The sequence below is a fragment of the Petromyzon marinus genome, chromosome 39 (genome assembly GCF_048934315.1).
Source record: "Petromyzon marinus isolate PM22_M1 ecotype Great Lakes invasive population chromosome 39, UKy_Petmar_22M1.pri1.0, whole genome shotgun sequence".
In the NCBI taxonomy this organism is placed as follows: domain Eukaryota; kingdom Metazoa; phylum Chordata; class Hyperoartia; order Petromyzontiformes; family Petromyzontidae; genus Petromyzon; species Petromyzon marinus.
Window position 1 is genome coordinate 8587264 of NC_133705.1, and position 26351 is coordinate 8613614.

General features: G+C 50.9%; 1 protein-coding gene across 1 annotated transcript in view; it reads right to left on the reverse strand.

The window, feature by feature from the left end:
* Nucleotides 1–4193: 4193 nt before the first annotated feature.
* The window catches only part of TTLL10 (tubulin tyrosine ligase like 10), a 218887-nt gene continuing 196729 nt past the window's right edge, over nt 4194–26351 (reverse strand). Inside the window, exons 4-15 of the mRNA XM_076072790.1 lie at nt 26079–26268; nt 23097–23894; nt 16554–17327; nt 15679–15797; nt 14684–14804; nt 14128–14213; nt 13428–13596; nt 12364–12535; nt 11999–12139; nt 11506–11622; nt 9189–9282; nt 4194–8597 (exon numbers count right to left, since the gene is read on the reverse strand). Coding sequence (XP_075928905.1) covers nt 7729–8597; nt 9189–9282; nt 11506–11622; nt 11999–12139; nt 12364–12535; nt 13428–13596; nt 14128–14213; nt 14684–14804; nt 15679–15797; nt 16554–17327; nt 23097–23894; nt 26079–26268 — 3650 coding nt within the window. The 3' untranslated portion in view covers nt 4194–7728. The remainder of the gene's footprint in view (nt 8598–9188; nt 9283–11505; nt 11623–11998; nt 12140–12363; nt 12536–13427; nt 13597–14127; nt 14214–14683; nt 14805–15678; nt 15798–16553; nt 17328–23096; nt 23895–26078; nt 26269–26351) is intronic.

The following is a 26351-nucleotide window of genomic DNA, read 5'->3' on the forward strand; positions in this document are numbered from 1 at the left end:
TTAAAATGTAAAAGTCTATGTGTCAGTGAAGTGTTTAAAATATCAAAGTCTCTGTGTCAGTCAAGTGTTTAAAATATCAAAGTCTCTGGGTCAGTGAAGTGTTTAAAATGTCAAAGTCTCTGTGTCAGTGAAGTGTTTAAAATGTCAAAGTCTCTGTCAGTGCAGTGTTAAAATATCAAAGTCTCTGTGTCAGTGAAGTGTTTAAAATGTCAAAGTGTCTTGTGTCAGTGAAGTGTTTAAAATGTCAAAGTGTCTGTGTCAGTGAAGTTTTAAAATGTCAAAGTCTCTGTGTCAGTGAAGTGTTTAAAATGTCAAAGTCTCTGTGTCAGTGAAGTGTTTAAAATGTCAAAGTCTCTGTGTCAGTGAAGTGTTTAAAATGTTAAAGTCTCTGTGTTAGTGAAGTGTTTAAAATGTCAAAGTCTCTCGATGTCAGTGAAGTGTTTAAAATGTCAAAATCTCTGTGTCAGTGAAGTGTTTAAAATGTCAAAGTCTCTGTGTCAGTGAAGTGTTTAAAATGTCAAAGTATCTGTATCAGTGGAGTGTTTAAAATGTCAAAATCTCTGTGTCAGTGAAGTGTTTAAAATGTCAAAGTCTCTGTGTCAGTGAAGTGTTTAAAATGTTAAAGTCTCTGTGTTAGTGAAGTGTTTAAAATGTCAAAGTCTCTCTATGTCAGTGAAGTGTTTAAAATGTCAAAATTTCTGTGTCAGTGAAGTGTTTAAAATGTCAAAGTCTCTGTGTCAGTGAAGTGTTTAAAATGTCAAAGTCTCTTGTGTCAGTGAAGTTTTTAAAATGTCAAAGTATCTGTATCAGTGGAGTGTTTAAAATGTCAAAATCTCTGTGTCAGTGAAGTGTTTAAAATGTCAAAGTCTCTCTATGTCAGTGAAGTGTTTAAGTGTCAAAGTCTCTGTATCAGTGAAGTGTTTAAAATGTCACTGATTCTGTGTCAGTGAAGTGTTTAAGTGTCAAAGTCTCTGTGTCAATGAAATGTTTAAGTGTCAAAGTCTCTGTGTCAATGAAATGATTAAGTGTTAAAGTCTCTGTGTCAATGAAATGTTTAAGTGTCAAAGCCTCTGTGTCAATTAAATGTTTAAGTGTCAAAGTCTCTGTGTCAATGAAATGTTTAAGTGTCAAAGTCTCTGTGTCAATGAAATGATTAAGTGTTAAAGTCTCTGTGTCAATTAAATGTGTAAGTGTCAAAGTCTCTGTGTCAATTAAATGTTTGTGTCAAAGTATCTGTGGCAATGCATAGTTAAGTGTCAGAGTCTACGTGTAAAATTTCCAAGTCTCTGTGTCAATGAAATGTTTAAGTGTCAAAGTCTCTGTGTCAATGAAACGTGTAAAATGTAAAAGTCTCTGTTTAAAATGTCAAAGTCTCCGTGTCAATGAAACGTGTAAAATGTAAAAGTTTCTGTTTAAAATGTCAAAGTCTCCGTGTCAATGAAACGTGTAAAATGCAAAAGTCTCTGTTTAAAATGTCAAAGTCTCCGTGTCAATGAAACGTGTAAAATGTCAAAGTCTCTGTTTAAAATGTTAAAGTCTCTGTGCCAATGAAACGTTTAAGTGTCAAACTCTCCGTTTAACTGTAAAACTCTCCGTGCAATAAAACATTTAAACGTCAAATTCTCCGTGCCAATAACACGCTTAAAGTGTCAAACTCTCCGTTTTAAATGCCCAACTCTCCGTGCCAATGAAACGCACTGAAAACCGTGCGCGGTGCCGCACCGCAAAAGTCGCGCGCGCATCGCGAAGCGCCGCAGATTAAAATGCCGATGTTCAGAATCAGAAACATTGCTTTGACACTGAAGGAGTCCGAAAACCTATAAACGCTATTTTTTTTTTACACAGATTGTTCCATTGAGGTGCGGGTAAGAACGTTACGACAAACACTGCATAAAACCCCACGACAGAAGTGCAGGATATAGGTCAGGCCAGCAAATCACAAAAACATTTTTAAAAATTCTTTATTTTACCAGGTAAAGCCCACTGAGTTATTCACTTATATTTCAGGAGCGACCTGGCCACAAATTATAGTGCAACAAAGTCGCTCATCATGTGCAATTTTACGGCAGCCAAATAATCTAAATGTTGGAAACATTTTTATAATTTTGCACGAAAACTGCTGTTAGCGAGCACCCATGAAGGCCGGAACGGCACACGAGGGGGTTGGTGGCCAGCACCACGCCCCGGCCGCCTTTGTCTCCCCAGTGCACATGTGTACACACCTTCCTTCCTTCCTTCGGGGTTGTCCATCGTATCCGATGATGACCTTCCTCCTCCGCCTCTATTTATGGGATTTTGCGTGACTGTAGAGTCAAATCCTCGACCCACAGCGTCCGCTACAGGCGGAGCAGGTGAAGTCGCTGACTTGCACGTGTAGGTGTGGTTCTGGCTCCACCTCTCTCAAGACGGCTTCTCCGGAGCTCACTTTGGTCCCCTTCGAGTTGCGACGCTCCCCGCTGGCAGAGCTGGCGCCAGGCGGAGAGTCCTGCTGGGTAGGGCTCAGGCTGCACTCTTTTACGGCCGTCTTCAGTCGACCCATGTGGCGCCTTTTCTGGCCACCAGGTACTCAGTCAAGGCTGAGTCGACCTAGTGGATGCCCAGTACCAATTTAAATATTCGCCACCGTTTTAGACTCTCGCACGCGCGCGCGCGACAATAAACACACGCGAGTTTGGGACGATCAAAAATTGGCTCAGTTTTAATTTAATCTCGCAAACCGAGCTTATTACACATTGATAAATTGTCCCGCATAGCAACACTGCTACAGAAGCACCAGGGGTCACACGGGAAGCACCGCTGCCATAGCGCGAGCACCTGGATTAGAATGCAAGTACATCAACAAGAACCACCAAAATAGAGGGGGGGGGGGTTTGGGGGGATTAGATCGCGTAAATATAAATGTGTCCTTCAACCCGCCACCATCCGACACAGCGAATTCGTAAGGTTTGTCACGTTAAACAAAATGTGCCAATTCGTTATCAGTTCAGCACACCGGTGTGTTGGAGAGTAAACACACTTTAACGTTCACAATAAAGTACCGTGACGTTTCGCAGGTAATTACAACAACCAGCATGATCAGGCGACAGCCAGAATTAGCGGGTTCAACGACACATTTATATTTACGCGATGTCACCCCCCAAAAAAAACCTCTATTGTGGATAATATTGGTCGCGAAACCCTACATGTTAAGCAACAACAACAAAAACCTCTCCAAGCCGGACTCGAGTAAGCCAAATTTTGGGGGAAGCCGGAAAACCCAGTAAGCATCAAAAGTTGGGGACGATGTTGAGCCGATGTTGAGCCACCGTTTGTCCAACAGATCCCACCACACATGTCCAACGCTGGCCCCCACGTTGCAATAAAGCAATGTTCTCATTTAAATAAACTAAAACGCTCGGTAGTATCCGTCCGGTCCGCGTTTGTAGCTCAACGCTAATCACATGTAGGACATTCAAAATGAGCTTTTTTCATCTCAAAATAAATGTAAGAGAGCTGTCCCCGATCGTCGCTAATAAATTAAAGGTTGACGTGCACGTTTTGTTCCCGAGCTCTAAATGAATGTTGCTAGGAATAATCAAATACAAATCCTCGCCCCCCTCCCCACACCCACCACAATTTAGTCCGGCTTGGAGATCTGCCACAGGTCCTGGCTTATAGCATCACACAGGCATCTCAGCCGGGTGATAATACACACACGCCTGGATTGCAACACACGAATGCGGCTCATTACTTGGGCACGCGGATTACAGCAATAACATCTGGATTACAAGAGGCACTTTCACCTGAGTTGTGACACAAACGATTTCATAATTTCCCATCGAAGAGGTATGACGACCAAAATTGTTCGCTAACAGCACAGGGCAACCAACGAAGTACTCCGAGGTCAAGGGTCATTTCCCTGGGGGCGATTGGGCTTTTTGCCAGTGTAGCTCCCACGCTTTGGAACGCTTCGCCTTTGCTATGGAGACAATCAGAATCGTTGGATATATTTCAGTCTGTCTTTGAAAACTCACCTCTTTAAACTGGCCTTTAACCCCCCCCTAGTTCTGGCCGCTAACCATGGTTCTATACTCTTTGGTTCTATTGGGTAAAGTCACGTAGGTGAAAATAAAATAACAAAAAATCACGACGTTTCGGTCACAACACAAGCGGCCTTCATCAGGTGAAGGGACGTGACTGTCTGGAGGACAGCGCTGTCCTCCAGACAGTCACGTCCCTTCACCTGATGAAGGCCGCTTGTGTTGTGGCCGAAACGTCGTGATTTTTTGTTATTTTATTTTCACCTACGTGACTTTACCCAATAGAACCAAAGAGTATGGATCCTAGCAGTCACGAAAGCTTTAAATCTAGAACCATGGTTCTGTTTTTTTTTTCCTGCTTTCCATTCTTGGACGCATTGGGTTCTACGGACGAAATGCAATGAAAATAAGAATCATAATAATTATGTAAATATCCACTATCGATCCAGTTAAAGGCGCAGCTCTGCAATTGCTTGCTCACGCCACTGCTGGCGGAAGGGGCCACCACTTAAGAGGGAGCTCTAGAGTCCCCCCCACCCCCCCCCCCCAGGGTATTTGGCCTACTCTTCCACACAGATCAGACTTCTCGGAATAGGTGAGAGTATCCACACTTTGACCCCACCACGATTGCCGAACGTCTTCGCCGTGGTGCACCCAATTATTCAGTTATTAAACTGCCGGGCGGACAGAGGCAGGTGGGAGGGTAGTGAGGAAGCTTGCACCGTTTGTTTCAACTGCCACGCCAGGAGATCGAACCGGCGACCTCTTTCATTGCAAGTCCAGCGTGGTCACCATCGCACCACGGCAACAGCAGCAGCAGCAGTGGCATACTCCGGTTTATGAACGATTCGTGAACATTATATTCTGTTACATTTTGGCTAACGGAGCAAACCAAACTTTATAAACGTGACAGAACAACCCCCCCCCCCCAAGAAACAATACAAACGAGACGGTAAAACATATAAAAGCAACAATCAATCCTTCATGGGAACTCACGTGTGCTGAATAGCGACAATCCGTTGACTCGCTGGGCAGCGTAAATTGTTAGGAGTCTCACTCCATCCTGGAACGTGTTTAATCTGGCTTCTTATCCGACCTACATTTCATTGCATCTCAACTTGATTACTGCAGCTCTCTCCCCTGCGGCATCCTAAAATCCCTCATCTCAAAACCGCTCGGAGTTTGCTGTGTTTGGAACTCTGGCTCGTTGTGATGAAACATAAGGACGCAAAGACGAGCCCAGCCGGGCCGGCGGTCCACCCGTGGCTTCAGGACGAGGAGAGTCATCGTGCCAGCCACGGGGTTTTCAAGTCTCGGTGTTCGTGACGTGTGCAGGGTGGACTCGCTGAAGGAAGTGAAACGCGCTGGCAGTGGCATCGTCAGTTCTTTCTGACGTAGAGACCCACAGACTCACATCGAGACCCACAGACTCACATCGAGACATACAGACTCACATAGAGACCGATACACTTGCACAGAGACCCATAGATTCGATAAAGACCCATAGACTCACATAAAGACCGAATACACTTGCACAGAGACCCATACTTACATACAGACCTACAGACTCACATCGAGACCCACAGACTCACGTCGAGACCCACAGACTCACATCGAGACCCACAGACACATCGAGACCCACAGACTCACATCGAGACCCCCAGACTCACATCGAGACCCACAGACTCACATCGAGGCCCACAGACTCACATAGAGACCGATACACTTGCACAGAGACCCATAGATTCGATAAAGACCCATAGACTTACATAAAGACCGAATACACTTGCACAGAGACCCATACTTACATATAGACCTATAGACTCACATCGAGACCCACAGACTCACATAGAGACCGATACACTTGCACAGAGACCCATAGATTCGATAAAGACCCATAGACTCACATAAAGACCGAATACACTTGCACAGAGACCCATAGACTCACACAGAAACCGAAAGACTCACATAGGGACACAAAGACTCATAGATACTCATAGACTCACATAGAGACCCATAGACTCACACAGAGACTCATAGACTCATAGAAACCCATAGAATCACAGAGAGACCGAAGCTAAAACAGAAATCCATGGACTCACACAAAGACCCACAGATCCATAGCGACACGGAGACTAACGTAGAGACCCAGTGCTGGTGCACCACCAAAGACAAAGAAGACCCCCCCGTATAGCCTTAACAGATTGTTGGGGCAAGTGCTGTTAGCGAGCACTGGTGCACCACCACCACCACCATTTGCGTTCCCATTATCAGCGAATCCACCTGCACGCGTTAGCATCCGACGCTGGGAAAAACGCGAGGCGGAGTGAGTTGCCTGCTACTCGGGCTGGATCAATCCCCGCGCATCTGGAAACGCCCGCGCGTCGCACCCTGGACATTGTAACACCGCCTCCTACACATTCTAACAGGCCTCATTGAAATAAATTAACAATACACACACACGCGCGCGCTACATATCAATTAAGCGCTATTGCTGTTATAATTCTATCAATTGGCGATTAGTCCATTGAATTTCGACCAGGACCACACTTTTTGGTCAATTACTCCGTTAATATAATTAGTTGCAACTCTAGCGGATATACAAAGACAAACGATCCCCCGTAGAGCCAACTTAAGCCGTTGGAACAAGTGCTGTTAGCGAGCACCTGCGAATGTACACCCACACATCCACACACACTCACACCAACAAACATACCACGTTCCCACGTGTAGCCAACATAGACTGTTGGGGAAAGTGCTGTTAGTGAGCACCTATTAAGGCTGGCACGGTGCACGAGACGGTGGTGTAGACAGCACCATACCCACCCGCCTTTGTTTACATGAAGCACCAGGTACTCATTTGAGGCTGAGTCGCCCTAGGTGAGGCCCAGGATTGGTTAAGGTATCAATCGCCACGTTAGCCATGGCCGCGAATCGAACTCTGGTCACCGGGTTTGTAGTGCAGATTGGAAACCACTGCACCACCACCTCAACACATCAATAAACCTTCACAAAGATCCCCATTATAACCTAAATAGACTGTTGGGGAATGTGCTGTTAGCGAGCACCTATGAAGGCCTGCACAACACAAAAGGGGGTGGGTGGCCAGCACCATTCCCGGTCACATTTGTCTCCCCAATGCTATTGTTTACACTCCACACCAGGTACTCATTAAGGCTGAGTCGACCTAGGGGAGGCTCAAGACTGGTTCAGATATTCATCACTGATGGCTGTAAGCGGGAATCGAAAGTGGGTCGCTGGGTTCGGAGCGCAGTGCACAAACCACTGCACCGCCACTCCCCCACCTAAACACAAAGCTCCCTCGAATAGCTTTCAACAGACTATTGGGGCAAGTGCTGTTAGCGAACACCCTAACCCCGACACACAAAGACTCCCCGTATAGGCTTAAAAGACTGTAGGGCAAAGTGCTGCTTGCGAACACCTATGAACAGCCCTAACAAAGACACCAACACACACATGCACCTACAATCTTGATATGGCTACTGTAATAATAATAATAATCATGGCTTATATATAAAAGAAAAAGATTTGCAGGACGCAGAAATTCGTAGACTTTTTCTTTTTAAATCGAGTTGCAGCTTCCCGGGAAGGCTCAAGGCAGAGGCCATGCGGCTGCGATGATCCGGGGTGGCTCGGAAGCCACCGCGGTGACCGTTCGCACTTCCCCGATCGTCGCGAATTCTCGAGGTCAAGCTCCTCGCTCTGACAGCTGCTTCTTCGCGGTGGTGCCAGACGAGGCGTCGTCGGGCGATGGAAGCGGAGGGAGCCTCTGCGAGTCGACCTCCTCCTGCTCCTCCTCCTCCTCCGCCTCCTCCTCCTCCGCCTTCCGCACGGGGAGGCTCAACGCCGTCTTCCAAGTGGCGGAGGCCTCGTGCGGGAGCGACGTCGTCAGGACGGAGATGGTGGCGGCGAGGGCAGCCACGGACCGGACGCCACCGCGCGCGCTCAATGACGAGAGCGAGGCCGCCGGCGCCCTGGACCTCAGCGTGAGAGCCCAGCGATGGTGCCGGGGGCCGGGCGGTGTGGGTCGCGGCGCAGCGGCGCTCTTGAGCGGCCGACGTGCCGACTTCGAGCACCCCACGCGTCGCGTAATGGCTCCCAAGGTGCCGCCCCCTCCCTCCTTCTCCTCCGCTTCGTCTTCCTCGTCATCCTCCCTGTCTTCATCATCGTCATCCTCCACTCCCTGAGGTCTCAGACTCAGCTTCTGCAGCGGAGGTGCCGCCACCTTTGCGATGGAGATGTTGTAGCGAATTCTCGGCTTCGGCGTGCGCGGTTCGGGAAGCGCAAAGTTTCGTGCCGCCGATTTTGTCGCACGACGCTGCTGCTGCTGCTGCTGCTGTTGATGCTGCTGCTGCTGCTGCTGATTTTGCTGATGCTGCTGCTTTTGGCGAGGCACCAGCAGGCCGAGGTTTAGGTAGGGCCTTGACGACGGCCAGCTCGGGCGCGAGTGCGGGTCGCTGGGATCCCCGTTGTAGAGCAGCGTGAAGTCTCGGCGAGTCTGCAGCGGCATGACGCGCTGGCCTCGGCGCACCTTCTCAAACGTCTCCAACGCCAGGTCTAGGGGCACGTCGACAATGTCCACATTTTAAACATCACACAGAAATTGGTAATTTTGGGAACGACTATCGGATTGTATCTGTGAAACACAGCAGCGTCTTAATTCGGGGTGATAGCCTGCGCTACAAGAACGGTGGAATTAAACGCTACGCAAAAGTAAATAGTGAACCATTATTAATTAAAAGTCCACATTAACCGTATCGTTCGTTTTGCAATCACAAAGCCATGGGAATCTGACATCGCGATAATCGCCATATCGTGAACACGTACACAATATCGTATCATGAAAAAAAATCACATCATGGCAATTCGGGGTGGAATGATTAATCAGCGTTTGTAACGATGCATGAACCCAATCCGGCTCGCGATTCCACTCAAGCACCGATTCCTCTTTACCCGTCGCGGCGATCGTCGTTGGCCACCAGCGGCAACAAGGATCACGCCCGGAGGGCATCACGTGTGACAGGCGACGAAAACGCCATCGGATTCTCATCGCGCGCAGTTAGCTGACACTCGCGTAAGTTGGCTGGCACACCGACGCCGAACGGCAACGCATCGACGCGCCGTTTCCTCCTTCGCAGGTGCACGTACCCAGGGTCTCGTTGACCACCTGCGGGATGACCTCCTTGAGCACCATGCAGTTGGTCTGCAGCGCGGGGTTACAGTTCATCTCCAGCAGCCATACCTGCCGGTGGGGTGGGGGGGGGGTATGATGGGAAAAAATTAGTGGGTGGGGAGGTAGCGCGGGGCAGCAGTGTCGAGGTGGAAGGAATGAAAGTCGAGCAGAGGTCTGGGTTAGAGCACCATGTTGCAATGGACAGCGGTACATATGTTTAACTTCTTTCGCACCGTACAGTGAGGGAAAAAAGTGTTTGATCCCCTGCTTATTTTGTACGTTTGGCCACTGACGAAGAAATGATCAGTCTATAATTTTAATGGTAGGTTTATTTCAACAATGAGAGACAGAATAACAAAAAAAATCCAGAAAAACGCATGTCAAAAATGTTATAAATTGATTCGCATTTTAATGAGGGAAATAAGTATTTGACCCCTCTGCAAAACATGATTTAGTACTTGGTGGAAAAACCCTTGTTGGCAATCACAGAGGTCAGACGTTTCTTGTAGTTGGCTACCAGGTTTGCACACATCTCAAGAGGAATTTTGTCCCACTCCTCTTTGCAGATCTTCTCCAAGTCATTAAGGTTTCGAGGCTAACGTTTGGCAACTCGAACCTTCAGCTCCCTCCACAGATTTTCTATGGGATTAAGGTCTGGAGACTGGCTAGGCCACTCCAGGACCTTAATGTGCTTCTTCTTGAGCCACTCCTTTGTTGCCTTGGCCGTGTGTTTTGGGTCATTGTCATGCTGGAATACCCATCCACGACCCATTTTCAATGCCCTGGCTGAGGGAAGGAGGTTCTCACCCAAAATTTGACGGTACATGGCCCCGTCCATCGTCCCTTTGATGCGGTGAAGTTGTCCTGTCCCCTTAGCAGAAAAACACCCCCAAAGCATAATGTTTACACCTCCATGTTTGACGATGGGGATGGTGTTCTTGGGGTCATAGGCAGCAGTCCTCCTCCAAACACGGCAAGTTGAGTTGATGCTAAAGAGCTCCATTTTGGTCTCATCTGACCACAACACTTTCACCCAGTTGTCCTCTGAATCATTCAGATGTTCATTGGCAAACTTCAGACGGGCATGTATATGTGCTTTCTTGAGCAGGGGGACCTTGCGGGCGCTGCAGGATTTCAGTCCTTCACGGCGTAGTGTGTTACCAATTGTTTTCTTGGTGACTATGGTCCCAGCTGCCTTGAGATCATTGACAAGATCCTCCCGTGTAGTTCTGGGCTGATTCCTCACCGTTCTCATGGTCATTGCAACTCCACGAGGTGAGATCTTGCATGGAGCCCCAGGCCGAGGGATATTGACAGTTCTTTTGTGTTTCTTCTATTTGCAAATAATCGCACCAACTGTTGTCACCTTCTCACCAAGCTGCTTGGCAATGGTCGTGCAGCCCATTCCAGCCTTGTGTAGGTCTACAATCTTGTCCCTGACATCCTTGGAGAGCTCTTTGGTCTTGGCCATGGTGGAGAGTTTGGAATCTGGTTGATTGATTGCTTCTGTGGACAGGTGTCTTTTATACAGGTAACAAGCTGAGATTAGGAGCACTCCCTTTAAGAGTGTGCTCCTAATCTCAGCTCTTTACCTGTATAAAAGACACCTGGGAGCCAGAAATCTTTCTGATTGAGAGGGGGTCAAATACTTATTCCCCTCATTAAAATGCAAATCAATTTATAACATTTTTGACATGCGTTTTTCTGGATTTTTTATTGTTATTCTGTCTCTCACTGTTCAAATAAACCTACCATTAAAATTATAGACTGATCATTTCTTTGTCAGTGGGCAAACGTACAAAATCAGCAGGTGATCAAAAACTTTTTCCCTCACTCTATGTAGCCAACCGTGGCAATCGGAGGTGCGGTTAGTGTGCTGTCAAGGCTAACCACATAGCCTGGGACCGGTTCAAACTTCACCTGTTCTCATCAGTAGTAATGTTTTGCCGTTCGACCCTATGGTACAGGGCAGGCAGCCCCGTGTCTGTTCACTGATGGCTCTACCCCGTGGCAGTGACGCTCCTACGTGATATTGTGTACGGAGGAGCGGGGGCAGAATGCACCGCTAGAAGGGATGATGAGACTAACGGTGGAGCGGCAGCCAAAGGAGAGAACACACCCACGGAGATGGAGCGATGAAATCAGCTCGTTGTGCAGACAAGTGGCGGATTCCAGGAGCGGGCAATTGCCCTCATCGCTCCATCCCTCCCTGCTCTCGGATAGTTTATAGATCCGCCTTTGTGTGCAGGACGAGATGCGATCCACCAACCCCACCCCGCCTGGCCACGGTACCTTGAAGTCCTCGTCGATGAGGAAGTCGCAGCCGATGAGGTCAAAGAGGCCGAGTTTGCCCTCCAGCTTGGATTTGGTGGCCAGGAAGCAGTGGGTCATCACCTGCTGCATGCGCTTCTGTTGTGGCATGGGGTTTGACAGGTAGGGGGGGGGGGGTTGGAGTGAGATGAACCACACCAGGCCTAGTGTTCAGGCCTAGTGTCAAGCTTAGCATTAGGCCTAGTGTCAGGGCTAGTGTTAAGCTTGGCGTCAGGCCTAGTGTCAGGGCTAGTCTTAAGCTTAGCATCAGGCCTAGTATTCAGACCTAGTGTCAAGCTTAGCGTCAGGCCTAGGGCCAGGGCTAGTGTCAAGCTTAGTATCAAGCCTAGTATCAAGCTTAGCGTCAGACCTAGTATTAGGGCTAATGTCAAGCTGAGCGTCAGGCCTAGTGTTAGGCTTAGCATTAGCTCGAGTGTCAGGGTGAGTGGTAGGGCGATTGTCACCGGGCCCTCACAGTGAAGGTGGTGAGGACCCAGTCCTTGGGCAGCCCCTTGTGTGGGGCGCAGTGCTCGTTGACATGGTCGTTGAAGCGGCTCATGGTCCACACAGTCTCCTCCTTCACCTCCTGGTACACGGGGCTCTTCTTCTGCATGTACTGCCAGGGGCCGGGGGTCACGCTTTACAAATTAGGGGCCAAGCCAACTGAGCAAAAACAAATTATATTTTGCTGGCCACCCACCCTGTGATAGGTGGCCACCCACTCCCGGCATAGATGCGCCGCGCCGGCCTTCATTGGCGCTTGCTAACAGCACTCGCCCCAACAGCCTTGTGAAGGGTCACGCGTGCGTACGCGCGTCGTGCGTGCGTGCGTGAGCTCACCTGGTTGGTGAGGTGTGCCGTGAGGTCGTTGGACTCGGGACTGTAGCTCTGGCAGCTGAGCCGCGCATACCCGTGGCGGAACAGGACGATGGGCGGTGCCGCGCTGGCGATGAGCATGTAGGAGCGCACGTCAAACTTGCGTCCGTCCAGTAGCAGCGGGTTCGTCACGTACCTGCGGGCGGCAAAACCGACCCCCGACCCCCGACCCCCAGCCACCACGCACGTTCGACACAATAATCTCATCAATCTTTAATAATCCATCTGCTTTTAATGCTGTTTTTTTTCGTGTTTTAGTTTGTTGTCCTTCCCCCCCGCACACTACGACTATGCACGGTTGCCTACTTACGATGCAAAATAAATTCAATGTGCATACGTTGAATTTATTTCGCATCGTTTAGTACGTTTGGTTTTCCAGCCATTGTCACTGGCGCGAGTCCGTCGATCGCGGATGGGCCTCATCGCCCATCTTCGGACCCTGGTGGAAGACGGTCATCATCCGCGACTGCGAGGGATTGCCAAAGGAGGAGTTTACGGAGCAAGGCGCTGCTGTGTTTCACAGACACAGTCTACAGTAGTTCGACAGTCGAGGGCGATGATCCTCTGTGTATGTGTGTGTGGTGTGAGATCCCAATTGAGTGACTGGCGGTGTAATCACTCGAATTTGGCAACTTCGAACCGTTTCGAATTACACCGTGAGACCTTTAATGACCACCGCGAAGCAGGCTCGGTATTTTACGTCTCAAAGCAATCCCAGCGGTATTAAGCCGGGAGACCTGCCGGATTCAAACCGCGAACAACGCTGAGGTGGCCGGGTTAGGGTTAGAGGTCAGAGACATTGAGTTGACTCTGCTGAGGCTGTCACTTTAAGTGTGAATGAAGAATGACTTCCAAAGTAGTTCTGAGACATCATCTTCCGCTTGTCGGTATGCTGACAACGCCCAAGTCGACCGAGCTCCACGTTTGACCGACCACTCTCACGTCTTTGTGGTGCGTGAGCTCGCAATGGGTGTGAGTGGTGAGCGAGTGGCGAGCGTGTGACGAGTAGTGAGCGAACGAGCGCTCACCTCTGCACGATGCGGGCCTGCGGCACGTGGGCGCGCGGCGTGCGGGGCCCCGCGTCGGCGTCGAGGAGCAGCCGCTCGCGCAGCGCCGCCACGTCGCCTGCCGAGCGCAGCAGGAAGATCCCGCGGCCCTGGTTGAGGCCTGTCGGCTTGCAGATCCACTTCTCCCCCTCTGCTCGCCCCGCATACCCGTGGAGTGGGTAATGAGAGCGGGCGGTTTGTACGAGCCGCGCGAGCCCCGCCGGGAGATGCGGCTCCCCGCCGGGCCGACCTCTACCTGCTGGCGGTGCCGCACCTGGCTTTTGTTCCCACGGGGGCGAGGAGCGGACGACGTCGACCGCACGTCGACCGCCTCCGGCATGGCACGGCACCATCCGTTCGGGCGGCCGCTTCGTCGGACCAGTTGCGACGCGCCAGCCTGACCACGTCGGGACCGAATCTCCCCGACTTTACCGGGCCCCGCTGCCCTGGGTTCCAACTGAGCTCTGTGCTGCACGATTCAAATCACTCCGCTAAATTCACAAAGCACTCTTTCAGCAAATGCCTCTCCTGCTAAGCGTTTGAGGTCCGCATGCGCCGTGACCTGCGCTCCTCTGTCAGACACGATTTGGACATCTGGACATTTGTGAAAAAGAGCTTTATAGATCATAAGATTCCTGATGATCAGCTCGGGCTTCCAAACGCGACGCAGCGCAGCGCTCACCCTGGTAGGAGTCGAAAAACTCGTCCCGCTCCCCACGCACGTCGAGGCGCAGCGTGTGCGGGAAGAAGTCGTCCATCTTCAGCATCCTGCAATCGCCAGACCAGTCGCCAGACCAATTAGCAACCGACCAGTCAACTAATTGAGTAACCAATTCATCAAACAATCACCGAGCAATCGACCAAGTCATCAACAAACTAATAAACCAAGCAAACAGTCAATCAACCAATCACTAATCAATCAAGACCAATCAATCAATTAATAAAGCAACCCAATCACATAGATCTCACATTGCCTCATATGGACCTCACATGGACTTCACATGGACTCACGTGGGTCTCCTGTGGACCTCACACGGACCTCACATGGACCTCACGTGGACTCACATCGGCCTCCCAAGGACTTGCATAGACCTCACACGGACTTCACATGGACCTCACATGGACTCACATCGGCCTCCCAAGGACTTGCATAGACCTCACATGGACTTCACATGGACTCACGTGGGTCTCGTGTGGACTCACATGGACCTCACAAAGACCCACGCGAGTGGGCTCACCTGGGCTGGGAGGTGACTTGCAGCTTGCTGATGATGCGCTCGTAGTCCCGCAGGCTGCACAGGAGGCCGATCTTGCTGGTGAGCACCTTGTTGTTCTGGATTTGGTAGAGCAGCTGCTGCCCTGTGGGCGCAACGATACAGCGCGATGATACAGTGCGACGATACAGCTCGGTGATACAGTGCGACGATACAGCGCGATGATACAGTGCGACAATACAGCGCGATGATACAGTGCGACGATACAGCGCGATGATACAATGCGACGATACAGCACAATGATACAGTGCAAGGATACAGCACGGTGATACAGTGCGACGATACAGCGCGATGATACAGTGCGACGATACAGCGCGATGCCACGCGGCTTCACGTCATGCACGCACCTTGCAGAGTGCAGTGCAGCACAGTCCGTCGTTCTACTGTATGGAGAGTCCTCGCTTAACGCGCGGTGTTCGCACGTTAACTCGTTTTCGCTACAACGCGGTTCTTCCATGAGGGAACACTTTTTCACACAACGTGGAACGCGCGCCGTTATAACGCGAAACGCACACCCCGTTATAACGCGGTTTCTGAGCGGTCGATGACGAACTACTTTCTTGAGCTGCGTGGCTGAGCGATTCAATACAGTACGCGGAATGATGCAGTAATGCGGCGGTGTAACCTCAGTTATTTGTTTCGCCATCTCGTGGTTGTGCGTACGTCGTGTTTCGCCACACTTTATCGTTACATTATGGGGAAGTCGTTTTTCGCTTCACGCGCCACTTTTCAGGAACGCGCCTATCACGTTAAACGAGGACTTACCGTATACTGGTCCGGAGTTGTGCGGAGTGTTGTGGCATGGAATGGGGTGGTGTGACGCGATACGTAGTGGCGTGACGCAGAGTGGTGTGACGCGGTATGGAGTGGTGTGACGTGGTACGGAGTGCTGTGACGCAGAGTGGTGTGACACGGTGCGGCGTGGTGTGACGTGGCGTGGAGTGAGCGTGGCATCGCACCCTCGCGGAAGGCCGTGTATGCGGAGCGGGACTTGAGCTCGCACCACTTGAGGCGGTAGTCCTCCCTCGTGCGGTCCAACGTCCTCTCCCAGCCTCGCCTCAAGCAGTACTCGCTCACCCTGCCCCACGCACACAAAGACAAAGACTCCTCCGTGTAGCCTTTACCAGCCTATTGCGGCAAGTGCTGTTAGCGAGCGGTACCCACGAAGGCGAGTGGCGCATGAGGGGACGGGTGGCCAGCACCACGCCTGGTCGCCTCTGCCAACCCAGTACTTATGTTTACACACCGCACGAGGTATTCATTTAAGGGCCAGGTTCAAATATTTCCCACTGCTATTGGCCGTGAGCGGATATTCAAATCAGGTCCCCGGATTTGTAGTGCAACCAGTGCCGGATTAAGCTAGTGCGGGGCCTGTAGCATATGTTATAAAGGGTCCCTAAATTAAAAGCACATAAATATTAAAACACACATTTTTTGCATTAACCACAATACCTGCAGTACGCCCCTTTTGGCGTCATGTGGTCGAGCACCAATTGGGTCGAGGCTCAAAAGAAAGCCGTCCCTTGGTGTGGACCAATCAGTTTCAAGGACAATGCATATATTATCATAGTGTGTTGTTTGTTTGAATTTTGACTGCAGGTATTGTGGTTAATGCAGACATGAATCCTTGTAAAAAGGTTTCAGTTTTGTTGCCAGAAAAAAAAGGGGGAAAACCCTGTTATTACATTTTGGTACTGGCAAAGGAGGTCTAATGATGAGGGTTAAGAGTGTTAGGGCCAGAGCATCGGGGTTAGACTTAGAGTTAGCAGCATGTCTAATACGAGTGCTCAGGTCAGGGCCAGTATCCATGGTAACGGAAGTGCCAGGTGCTCACAGGGCCGCTCCGTTGTTCCCTCCGATGTAGAAGAAGGGTCCGGAGCTCCGCGTGTCTCCCAGGCGACCAGGGCGGCCCCCCTCGCCTCCTTGACGGCCCCCCTTTCCTCCTCCCTGACTCCCTCCCTTCCCGCCCTGACCTCCTCCTTCGCCACCCTGGCGGGTCCCCTTCCCTCCTTGAGCCCCTTCGTTGTCTCCCTGTTTCTCCCCCTCTCCTTGATCAGTCCCCCGTTCTCCAGGAGTGCCCTCTCCTCCAAGAGTCCCCTCTCCCCCACGGCCTCCTCCTCCTCCTCCTGCAAGAACAATTCCCTCCCCCGCTGCTCGCCGAAGCCTCTTCTCTGCTCTCCGCGGGCCCCGCCGTGCCCCAGGGTGTTCCGGCCCCCCCGTGGACCCCTCCCCACACGGGTCGTCCCCGTGGGCGCCGACCTCCGCCACCCGACGAGCGTAGACCACGGCGCCACCTGATCCCGTGCCACGCACAGACACACACACGGGCGGCCTTACAATACGGATGCGCAACTGCGCAGGCGTCGAAGATCTCTTTTTTTTTTCCACTGCAAAACCGAGCTGCGCCAGGGCAGGCAGCCCCGCCGCGGCAGCCTTCCGAGGCAGCCTGGCGCGGCTCAAGGGGTGCCGGTTTGTTTTTTCCACTGCAGAAGCCGCGCCGCCGACGTCACTCGCAATCGAACGAGTCGGGACGCGGCGAAGCCGTGTCCTCACGGCGTACTGATTGATGTCACACAAAGCGAACACGTCATTAGGCCCGCTGCTGGCCCTGCTTGGCCCCCGAGCCAGAGTAAATAGTCTTGTTAGGCGAGAGTATCACGGTTTGGTTCTGGCTCAGTACGACAACTAGCATGTGGAAAATCGCCCGGACCGTGATGGTCCCCGTGCTGGCTCTGTTGTGGTCATGCCAGTTGAGGAGCGTAAAAGCGACCGCTTCTGAAGATGTCGTTTGGCACTCCTTAACGGGCACAAACCAAGTGTCAGCGTCGCACTAATCGTCTCCTCGGGGGGAACATTTTTAACCCGACAACAAAACACTTGTTTCTTTTGCGCGCTCTGTCACTTCACATGCTCACGTGCGCACGCCGCCAGACAGCTTACACAGGAAGCAGCCTATAAGGCCACGGTCTGCTCGTACGACTCCAGGTGCAATCGATGCCGGCAATCATCACCGGCAATGCATCGACCGCGAGCGCCGATGGTAACTTCGGTGGGTTAACGGAATGGAGAGACAGAATTCTCTCTGGGAAACCAAAGTAAACATGGATCAAAAGTGTGTATGTATGCTGAACAATGATTGGTCTACAGGTTGTATACGAACCAGATAATTCGGTATAGGATAGGCCTAGTAGTTGATATGGTGATTAGGGATGAGTAGGCCTAGTACTAGTTTCTAGGTGATTAGGGATGGGTAGGCCTAGTACTAGTTGCTAGGTGATGAGGGATGGGGTAAGCCGAGTACGAGTTGCTAGGTGATTGGTGGTGGGGTAGGTCTAGTACAAGTGACTATTTAGGTAACAGCCATTCCCTTATGCAGGCGATTACCAGTCAGTTAGCCAGTCACTCACTCAACACAATACAATATATTACTTATCAGAAAAGCAATCAGAATGTCTTCTGTTGCGTTTGTCCAGATCCCACTCATTAATGGATTTTGAAGCAGTCAGTTTTTGTCAGGTGCAGAAAGAGTGACGTCGTCAGGCAGCACAGTCACGTGCGCTCCGTCTCTGATCTGATTGAAGGTTACCTCCCCCGTTGCCCACTAGGGGGCAACAATGAAGATTGCCGGCGACGATTGCCATCGAATTGCCCTCGTGCACCATGGCCTGAGCTGCTCACCTGTCACGAACTATTATGAACACTTACCAGACATACAACAAAGACAAAGGCCCGTCGCTTATTAACCTCCGATTAGCATGGTTGGCTATGTACGATGCGAAATAAGTTCAACATAAATACATTTGCAGACTCTCGGGGCAAGTGCTGTTAGCGAGCACCTATTAAGGCCGGCATTGGCACACGAGGGGATGGGTGGCCAGCACCACGCCTGGCTGCCTTTGTCTCCCTAGAGGCTATGTCTACACCCCTCACCAGGTATTCATTTGAGGCTGAGTCGACCCAGGAAAGGCGGCAGGACCAGTTCAGATAATCGTCACTGGTGTTGGCCGTGAACAGGAATCGAACTCGGGTGGACGGGCTCGTAACGTGGCGCAGCGCTAACCGCTACACTACCTACAAACACATCCACACACGTGCACACGCTAATCCAGCGGTTCTGAACTCCTGGGCCGCAAAATCTTTTCACGGATGGCACAGACTGCGGCATGGATACCGTGCAGGAGAAGTGTTAACTGCACGCGTGGAATGTAAAGTGCCACGTGAAACTAAAAAAAACATTACTAACACAAAACACCATTACACTAGAAAAATATATTTTTTTATTTTACCAGATAAGGCCCACTGAGATATATAGCTCTTTTTCAGAAGCGACCTGGCCATCACAAATGATAGCTCCAGTGCTCTTCGTGTGGAATTTTATAGCAGCCAAAATGATCTACAACGTGAAACAACGTGGGAAACGAATACCATTACGAACACCACGTTGGCTAGAGGCGATCCCTGTCTCTGGTGTAGCTTTAGTAACCTGGAGAGGTCGGGAGGCACGAGGGGCTTGGGGGGGACCCGTCGCTGGGAGGGATGATGACCGATGGTCAATAATATGAAATGGAGCGGGCAGCTGAGAAACGGGATGCTTCCGAGAGATCTCGTCCACCGAAGAGACGGAGCGATGAAATCAGTTCGTGTCCAGGTGCTCAGATGGATTAAAACATCGCAGGATCGTGATAGGAGGCGGTGTCTTAGGGGAGGCCTTCATCCAGCAGCGATTTGACCATGGCTGATGGTGAGGCTTTACCCTTTCTGGCATGAATACAGGAGGTGTTAAGATGTTCAAACATCCAAATTGATCCCTATTACAAGGGATCAAAGTCTGCATGAACCACACATAATTATGGTAAAAAAAAAAACAATTATGCTTTCATCATGTACGCATTGTCCGTGAAACCGATTGGCTCTGTCTCACCGGCGCTATAGAGCAAAGGCCGACAAACGGCGACCAGTGCAAGGACAATGCCATCGCCATAGGATGCATGCTTCGGGTTAAGCAGTTATATCTACAGTGAGGGAAAAAAAGTATTTGGTCCCCTGCTGATTTTGTACGTTTGCCCACTGACAAAGAAATGATCAGTCTATAATTTTAATGGTAGGTTTATTTGAACAGTGAGAGACAGAATAACAACAACAAAATCCAGAAAAACGCATGTCAAAAATGTTATAAATTGATTTGCATTTTAATGAGGGAAATAAGTATTTGACCCCCTCTCAATCAGAAAGATTTCTGGCTCCCAGGTGTCTTTTAGACAGGTAACGAGCTGAGATTAGGAGCACACTCTTAACGGGAGTGCTCCTAATCTCAGCTCGTTACCTGTATAAAAGACACCTTCCACAGAAGCAATCAATGAATCAGATTACAAACTCTCCACCATGGCCAAGACCAAAGAGCTCTCCAAGGATGTCAGGGACAAGATTGTAGACCTACACAAGGCTGGAATGGGCTACAAGACCATTGCCAAGCAGCTTGGTGAGAAGGTGACAACAGTTGGTGCGATTATTCGCAAATGGAAGAAACACAAAAGAACTGTCAATCTCCCTCGGCCTGGAGCTCCATGCAAGATCTCACCTCGTGGAGTTGCAATGATCATGAGAACGGTGAGGAATCCGCCCAGAACTACACGGGAGGATCTTGTCAATGATCTCAAGGCAACTGGGACCATAGTCACCAAGAAAACAATTGGTAACACACTACGCCGTGAAGGACTGAAATCCTGCAGCGCCCGCAAGGTCCCCCTGCTCAAGAAAGCACATATACATGCCCGTATAAATGAACATCTGAATGATTCAGAGGACAACTGGGTGAAAGTGTTGTGGTCAGATGAGACCAAAATTGAGCTCTTTGAATCAACTCAACTCGCCGTGTTTGGAGGAGGAGGAATGCTGCCTATGACCCCAAGAACACCATCCCCACCGTAAAACATGGAGGTGGAAACATTATGCTTTGGGGGTGTTTTTCTGCTAAGGGGACAGGACAACTTTACTGCATCAAAGGGACGATGGACGGGGCCATGTAACGTAACATCTTGGATGAGAACCTCCTTCCCTCAGCCAGGGCATTGAAAATGGGTCGTGGATGGGTATTCCAGCATGACAATGACCCAAAACAAACGGCCAAGGCAACAAAGGAGTGGCTCAAGAAGAAGCACATTAAGGTCCTGGAGTGGCCTAGCCAGTCTCCAGACCTTAATCCTATAGAAAATCTGTGGAGGGAGCTGAAGGTTCGAGTTGCCAAACGTCAGCCTCGAAACCTTAATGACTTGGAGAAGATCTGCAAAGAGGAGTGGGACAAAATCCCTCCTGAGATGTGTGCAAACCTGGTGGCCAACTACAAGAAACATCTGACCTCTGTGATTGCCAACAAGGGTTTTGCCACCAAGTACTAAGTCATGTTTTGCAGAGGGGTCAAATACTTATTTCCCTCATTAAAATGCAAATCAATTTATAACATTTTCGACATGCGTTTTTCTGGATTTTTGGTGTTGTTATTCTGTCTCTCACTGTTCAAATAAACCTACCATTAAAATTACAGACTGATCATTTCTTTGTCAGTGGGCAAACATACAAAATCAGCAGGGGATCAAATACTTTTTTTCCTCTCTGTATGGGACCTTTTGCCAGTGTCAACATAGTGACTGATAAAAAGTACAACTGTTGTTAAGTTGCGTACGAGGAAAAAAGTCTTAAACAAATACAAAAATACGTTTTTTGTTTTATAATTTAACTATTTAATCGACACATGAAAAGATATCATTGTAGATCCAAATGTGAAAAAACACTGCGAATTAAAAACAGGAGCCAGCGTTGGTTTCTTTACGTTTATTGAAGTTTTACAAACGCACTACGGACGTCAGCACGTAGCGCGTGTAATAGCGAGAGTCCGTTCGTCGTCGAGCGGATGACATTGTTATTATGATTATTTTAGCGTTTGACTCTTTTCAACTTTTGGATCTACAATGGGTCGCTTCAATGTCACGCAGACAGCTCGCACACCTGGCCTCCAGGTTGTAACCTCGCCGCACACGTGCACACAACGGCCTCACGGGTTGACGCTGGACGGATGACGATTGATGGTGATGATTACCATGGTCGCGATGATGATTATGATGCTGATGGTTACGATGGTCGCGATGGCTATGATGGTGATGGTTATGATTATGATCATTACGATGTTGACGGTGAAGATGGCGCTGTGTGGTGGATGCTGGCCAGGCTACGAACTCGCAGTATAGCCAACCGGTAGCCGTGCTGCTGTGCCACATCAACCGAACCCGGCTACTCGCCAAAAAGGGCACTTAGATTCATCGATGCGAGTTCCACGTGGCGCACCATTGTTGTCTGTGACGTCAGGATCTCACCAACAAGAACAATGCATCTCTCTCTCTTTTACGATCAGAGGAAACAAGAAGATGCTCGGCGTAGTCGGCACTTTGCTTCGGTCATCATTTCGTTTTTTTCAATGCTTTGCTTTATGTAACCACCCCCCCCCCTTTTTTTAGATGAAAGATTTCACAAAAAATTTCACGCTCTGCTCTCCTTACCCCTCCCATCTCTCTCTACCCCCTCTCTCTACCCCACCCCCCCCCCCCTCTCTCTCTACCCCCTATCTCCCTACTCCATGTCTATGTTCCCCCTATGTTTTCTATGTAATATTTGTAATATTATTATTTGTTTCTCTCTCGCACCCTTTATCCAGCCGAGCCACATCACGCAGCTCCAATCACCAAGAAACTATCGATTCTGAATATATTTTTTTCTGTAAAATTGATTGGAAGCTCATCAGACAGAAAGTGCATGTAGGCTAGATACGAACACGAGTAATATAACAACAATACAACTATGCAGAAACTGACTCATTGGTAGGTTGCCACCTCTCTGGGTTTTTACCTGGGTATGGCGTGGGTTTGTATGTATGTTGAACTTCTTTCCCACCGTACGTAGCCAACCATGTGGACAGCCCAGGAATAGGCGTCTGTATTTTTGTGGGGGCAGGGATTAATTTGGTGCCGGTACTGCAATGAACTTGATTGCAGTTTCATTGCAGAGTGCTGATAATAGACGACGTTCTGGCTGGGAAACATGTCCACGTTTTGGCCCGCGTACGTATATGTATGCTGAACTTCTTTCGCACCGTACGTAGCCAACCCTGCTAATCGGAGGTGCGGGGGGACGGGGAAAAAAAGGTGGTGACTGTGCAGCAAGAGGCGCGGTGTGTGTGACCCATCCCGCCTTGCGCCGTCACGTGGCGTCGCTCAGACCGCCGACGGAGCCGATGGTCGACGCGCACCGCGCGAGGGCCCGTCTAGAAATCGCCGCTCCTGCGCGTCGCGACCACGATCGTCCCTCGGGCCGCGCGGCCCGCGGTCACAGAACGACGAAGAACAAAACGACGAGCGCCTCGAGCGTCAACGCCAGGGCCAGCGTGACGGTGGCCAATCCGAACTCGTCACCTGGGAGCCCCGTGCGGCCGCCCCCTGCGGCCTCCGCGGCCCCCTGCGGCCACCCCGGCGTCTCGCCCTCCTCCTCTGCCGCCCGCGCCCCTCCGCCCACCGCCGCCATGGCCGCCACCGTCTCCCACGTTCGCCGGCTCGCGCGGACCCCCCGCGCGTCTCGCCGGCTCCGCGTCGCCGATTCTCTGCCGCCGTCGACGTCGCCGCCGCCGCCGCCGCCTTCACCGGCGCCGGCACGCCGAGCGGGCACCGGCGCCGCGGACGGCTCGCAGGTTGATGCCCGCTGATGCCGCCGCCGTCTCTCCCGCGAGGACCCCACCAACGTCTGCTGCTTCTCCGCGGAGACTTCCTGGAGCGGCAGCAGAGCGGAGGAAAAATCCTGGAGGCCGGAGGAGGACTCCTCCTCCTCCTCGTCGTCGTCGTCGTCGCCGTCGTCGTTGTTGTTGTTGTTGTTGCTGTTGCCGTGCGGCGGAGAATCCGCTGGTTTCGTCGTGACGAGCCATTGGTCATGCGACGGTGGTGGTGGTGGTGGTAGTGGTGGTGGTGGTGAATTCTCGACCCCGCGATGTTGTTGTTGTTGTTGTTGTTTTTGTTGTGGCCCTCTCTGGGCCACGTGGCCCACGTCCTCGCGCTCCGCGCCGTCGTCTGGGCAGAAGATTGACTTGGGGCCGGGAAAGTCTCGGCGACAGCGACCCCACGCGTGCTCGCTGCAGTGGCTGCAAAACCAACGACACAAATAAACAACAACGACGACACTGGTTTGTCATTTATATGCATTCATTAATCGCCCCCCCCACTTCATGCAAGAAGGGCACACAAATGACGTCATCACATCTATCTATTTAAGGAACGAAACAGGAGGATTTCTCCACAAATCTGGCTGTCGCCTGATGAAGCTAGTTGTAATTACTGGCAAAACATCGTACTCAGATGGTAAATGTTGTGGCTTTGCTCTCCAACACACCGGTGTGCTGTACTAGTGTAGTGACGTGTATGGAGTCACTGTAGTGTAGCGCTAGTACCGACAGAAGAGTGGTACTGTACGTGTTGAGTCTCTCTCTAGCACCGGAGTGAGTACAGCACGGAAGGGCTCCCTAGGGGGCATAGTCCTGGTGACAGTGAGAGAGAGAGGTCGGGTGAGGACAGGACACTCTGGGTCAATCCGAGAGGGCACATGACCGGACGAGGTGGCAAGGGGGGCCCAAAAGGGGGGTGAGAGGGACACGTGATGTAGGGGCCAGAGTCTTCAGGAAGGATCAGGAAGGGGGCGTGGCCAAGGGCGGAGCCCGGCCACACCGCGGCCCATAAAGGCCGAGTCCTGAGCCCCTGAGGAATGGAATCCGCCGGCCACATCTTCGATCTTCGGGATTCGCGCAAGACATCGGGGGCCAGGCAGCGTGTTAGTTGAACTGGCCGGCTATATAGTATTCCGTGAGGGGTTATGTAGTTACCCGTGGTGGTCACCACCCTATGTCGTTATCCTGTTGAATGGTTCTGTAGTTACCCTGTTGGGTCCGGCATAAACGTGTTGCCTCCAAGTTTGAGTGTGCGCCTCAGTGGAACCCACTGCACTAGTGACGAATTGGCACGTTCTGTTCACGTGACAAACCTTACTAATTGGTTTTGTCGGGTGGTGGCAGGCTTATCGACACTTTTATATATTTATGGGATCTAACCCAAAAAAACCTCTATTATGAATTTCAACGACTGTTAAAACCTCTATTATGGATTTCAACGACTGTTAAAACCTCTATTATGGATTTCAACGACTGTTAAAACATCTATTATGGATTTCAACAACTGTTAAAACGTCCCCGCAGTTCTCTCCGGGTCCCACCGTGTGTCCGGTCCAAGTCTCCGACTATGAGCACAGTCGGCTCTCCTGTGCGGCTCTGAAGAAGGGCCGTCGTCCGAAACGTCACGGACGAACGCGTGCGTTCTGATCGACCGAGGCTCGATCGGCGATAACGGCAGTGGCGACGTCGCCCATCGAGCCGCTTCAGGAAACTGATTTCCCAAAATTTCTGCTCTGGGAGCGAAACGTCGGACAAAATCCAGCCGAGTGCTGATGAACCCCCACTACACCCCCCCCCCACCCCCGACGCTGTGGCGATTCGATCCATTGCAGCCCTGTCGCACAGCGCCTGGCATCATAACATCGCTGTCAACCAATCTCGGTTTACCCTGTATTCTTGTTACATTGAAATTGAGTTGTTCAGGTCCATACGGCGTACAGCGGTTTCACTACGGGCAACAACAACAATAACATTGTCTATTTGTGTTTCTCCCTTGTGATGGGACTTTGTAGGATGCACGTTGAGATTTATAAGGGCACGGGGTGACCAATTAGGTCTGAATTGGTCTGTAATAATGGTAGGGCATTAATATGGGGTTGACAGGTATGTAGTGGTGAGTGTAGTAGTGGTGAGTGTACAAGTGGTGAATGTAGTGGTGAGTGTAGTAGTGAGTGTACTCGTGATGAGTGTACTAGTGGTGAGTGTAGTGGTGAGTGTACAAGTGGTGAATGTAGTGGTGAGTGTAGTAGTGAGTGTACTCGTGATGAGTGTACTAGTGGTGAGTGTAGTGGTGAGTGTAGTAGTGAGTGTACTAGTGATGAGTGTACTAGTGGTGAGTGTCGTAGTGACGATTGTCCATTTGTTTGTCTTTCTCCGTCGTGATGAGATTTTGTAGGATACACGTTGAGATGTATAAGGGCACAGGGTGTGTGTGTGTGTGTAATAAGGTCGGCAGCACTGATAAGTGGTTGACAACTATGACATCAGCCCCCCGCCCACCAACACAAACAATCGGTGCGATGTGAATGAACGAATCGGTGGGGATGACTGCGAGGGGGGTGGGGGGTTGTCGTCCTCTACCCCCCCCCACCCCGTGACGCGCACCTGACGCACACTCCCTGCAGCCACGTGCTGATGGAGCGGAAGTGATAGCGCGCGTCGCCGTACGCCGCCGAGTCGAAGCGGTAGGAGGGGAACTCCTGCACGTGGCCGCGACGCCAGCGGGCAGCCACCGTCCGCTCGCCGTCGCCCGCCCACACCTCCACGTGCACCACGCCGTGCGGGTGCCGCTTGGCTGCGCACGCACAAAGGCAAAGGTCTCCCGTGTAGCCTCGACAGACTGTTGGGGGCAAGTGCTGCTAGCGAGTACGCCCCTAT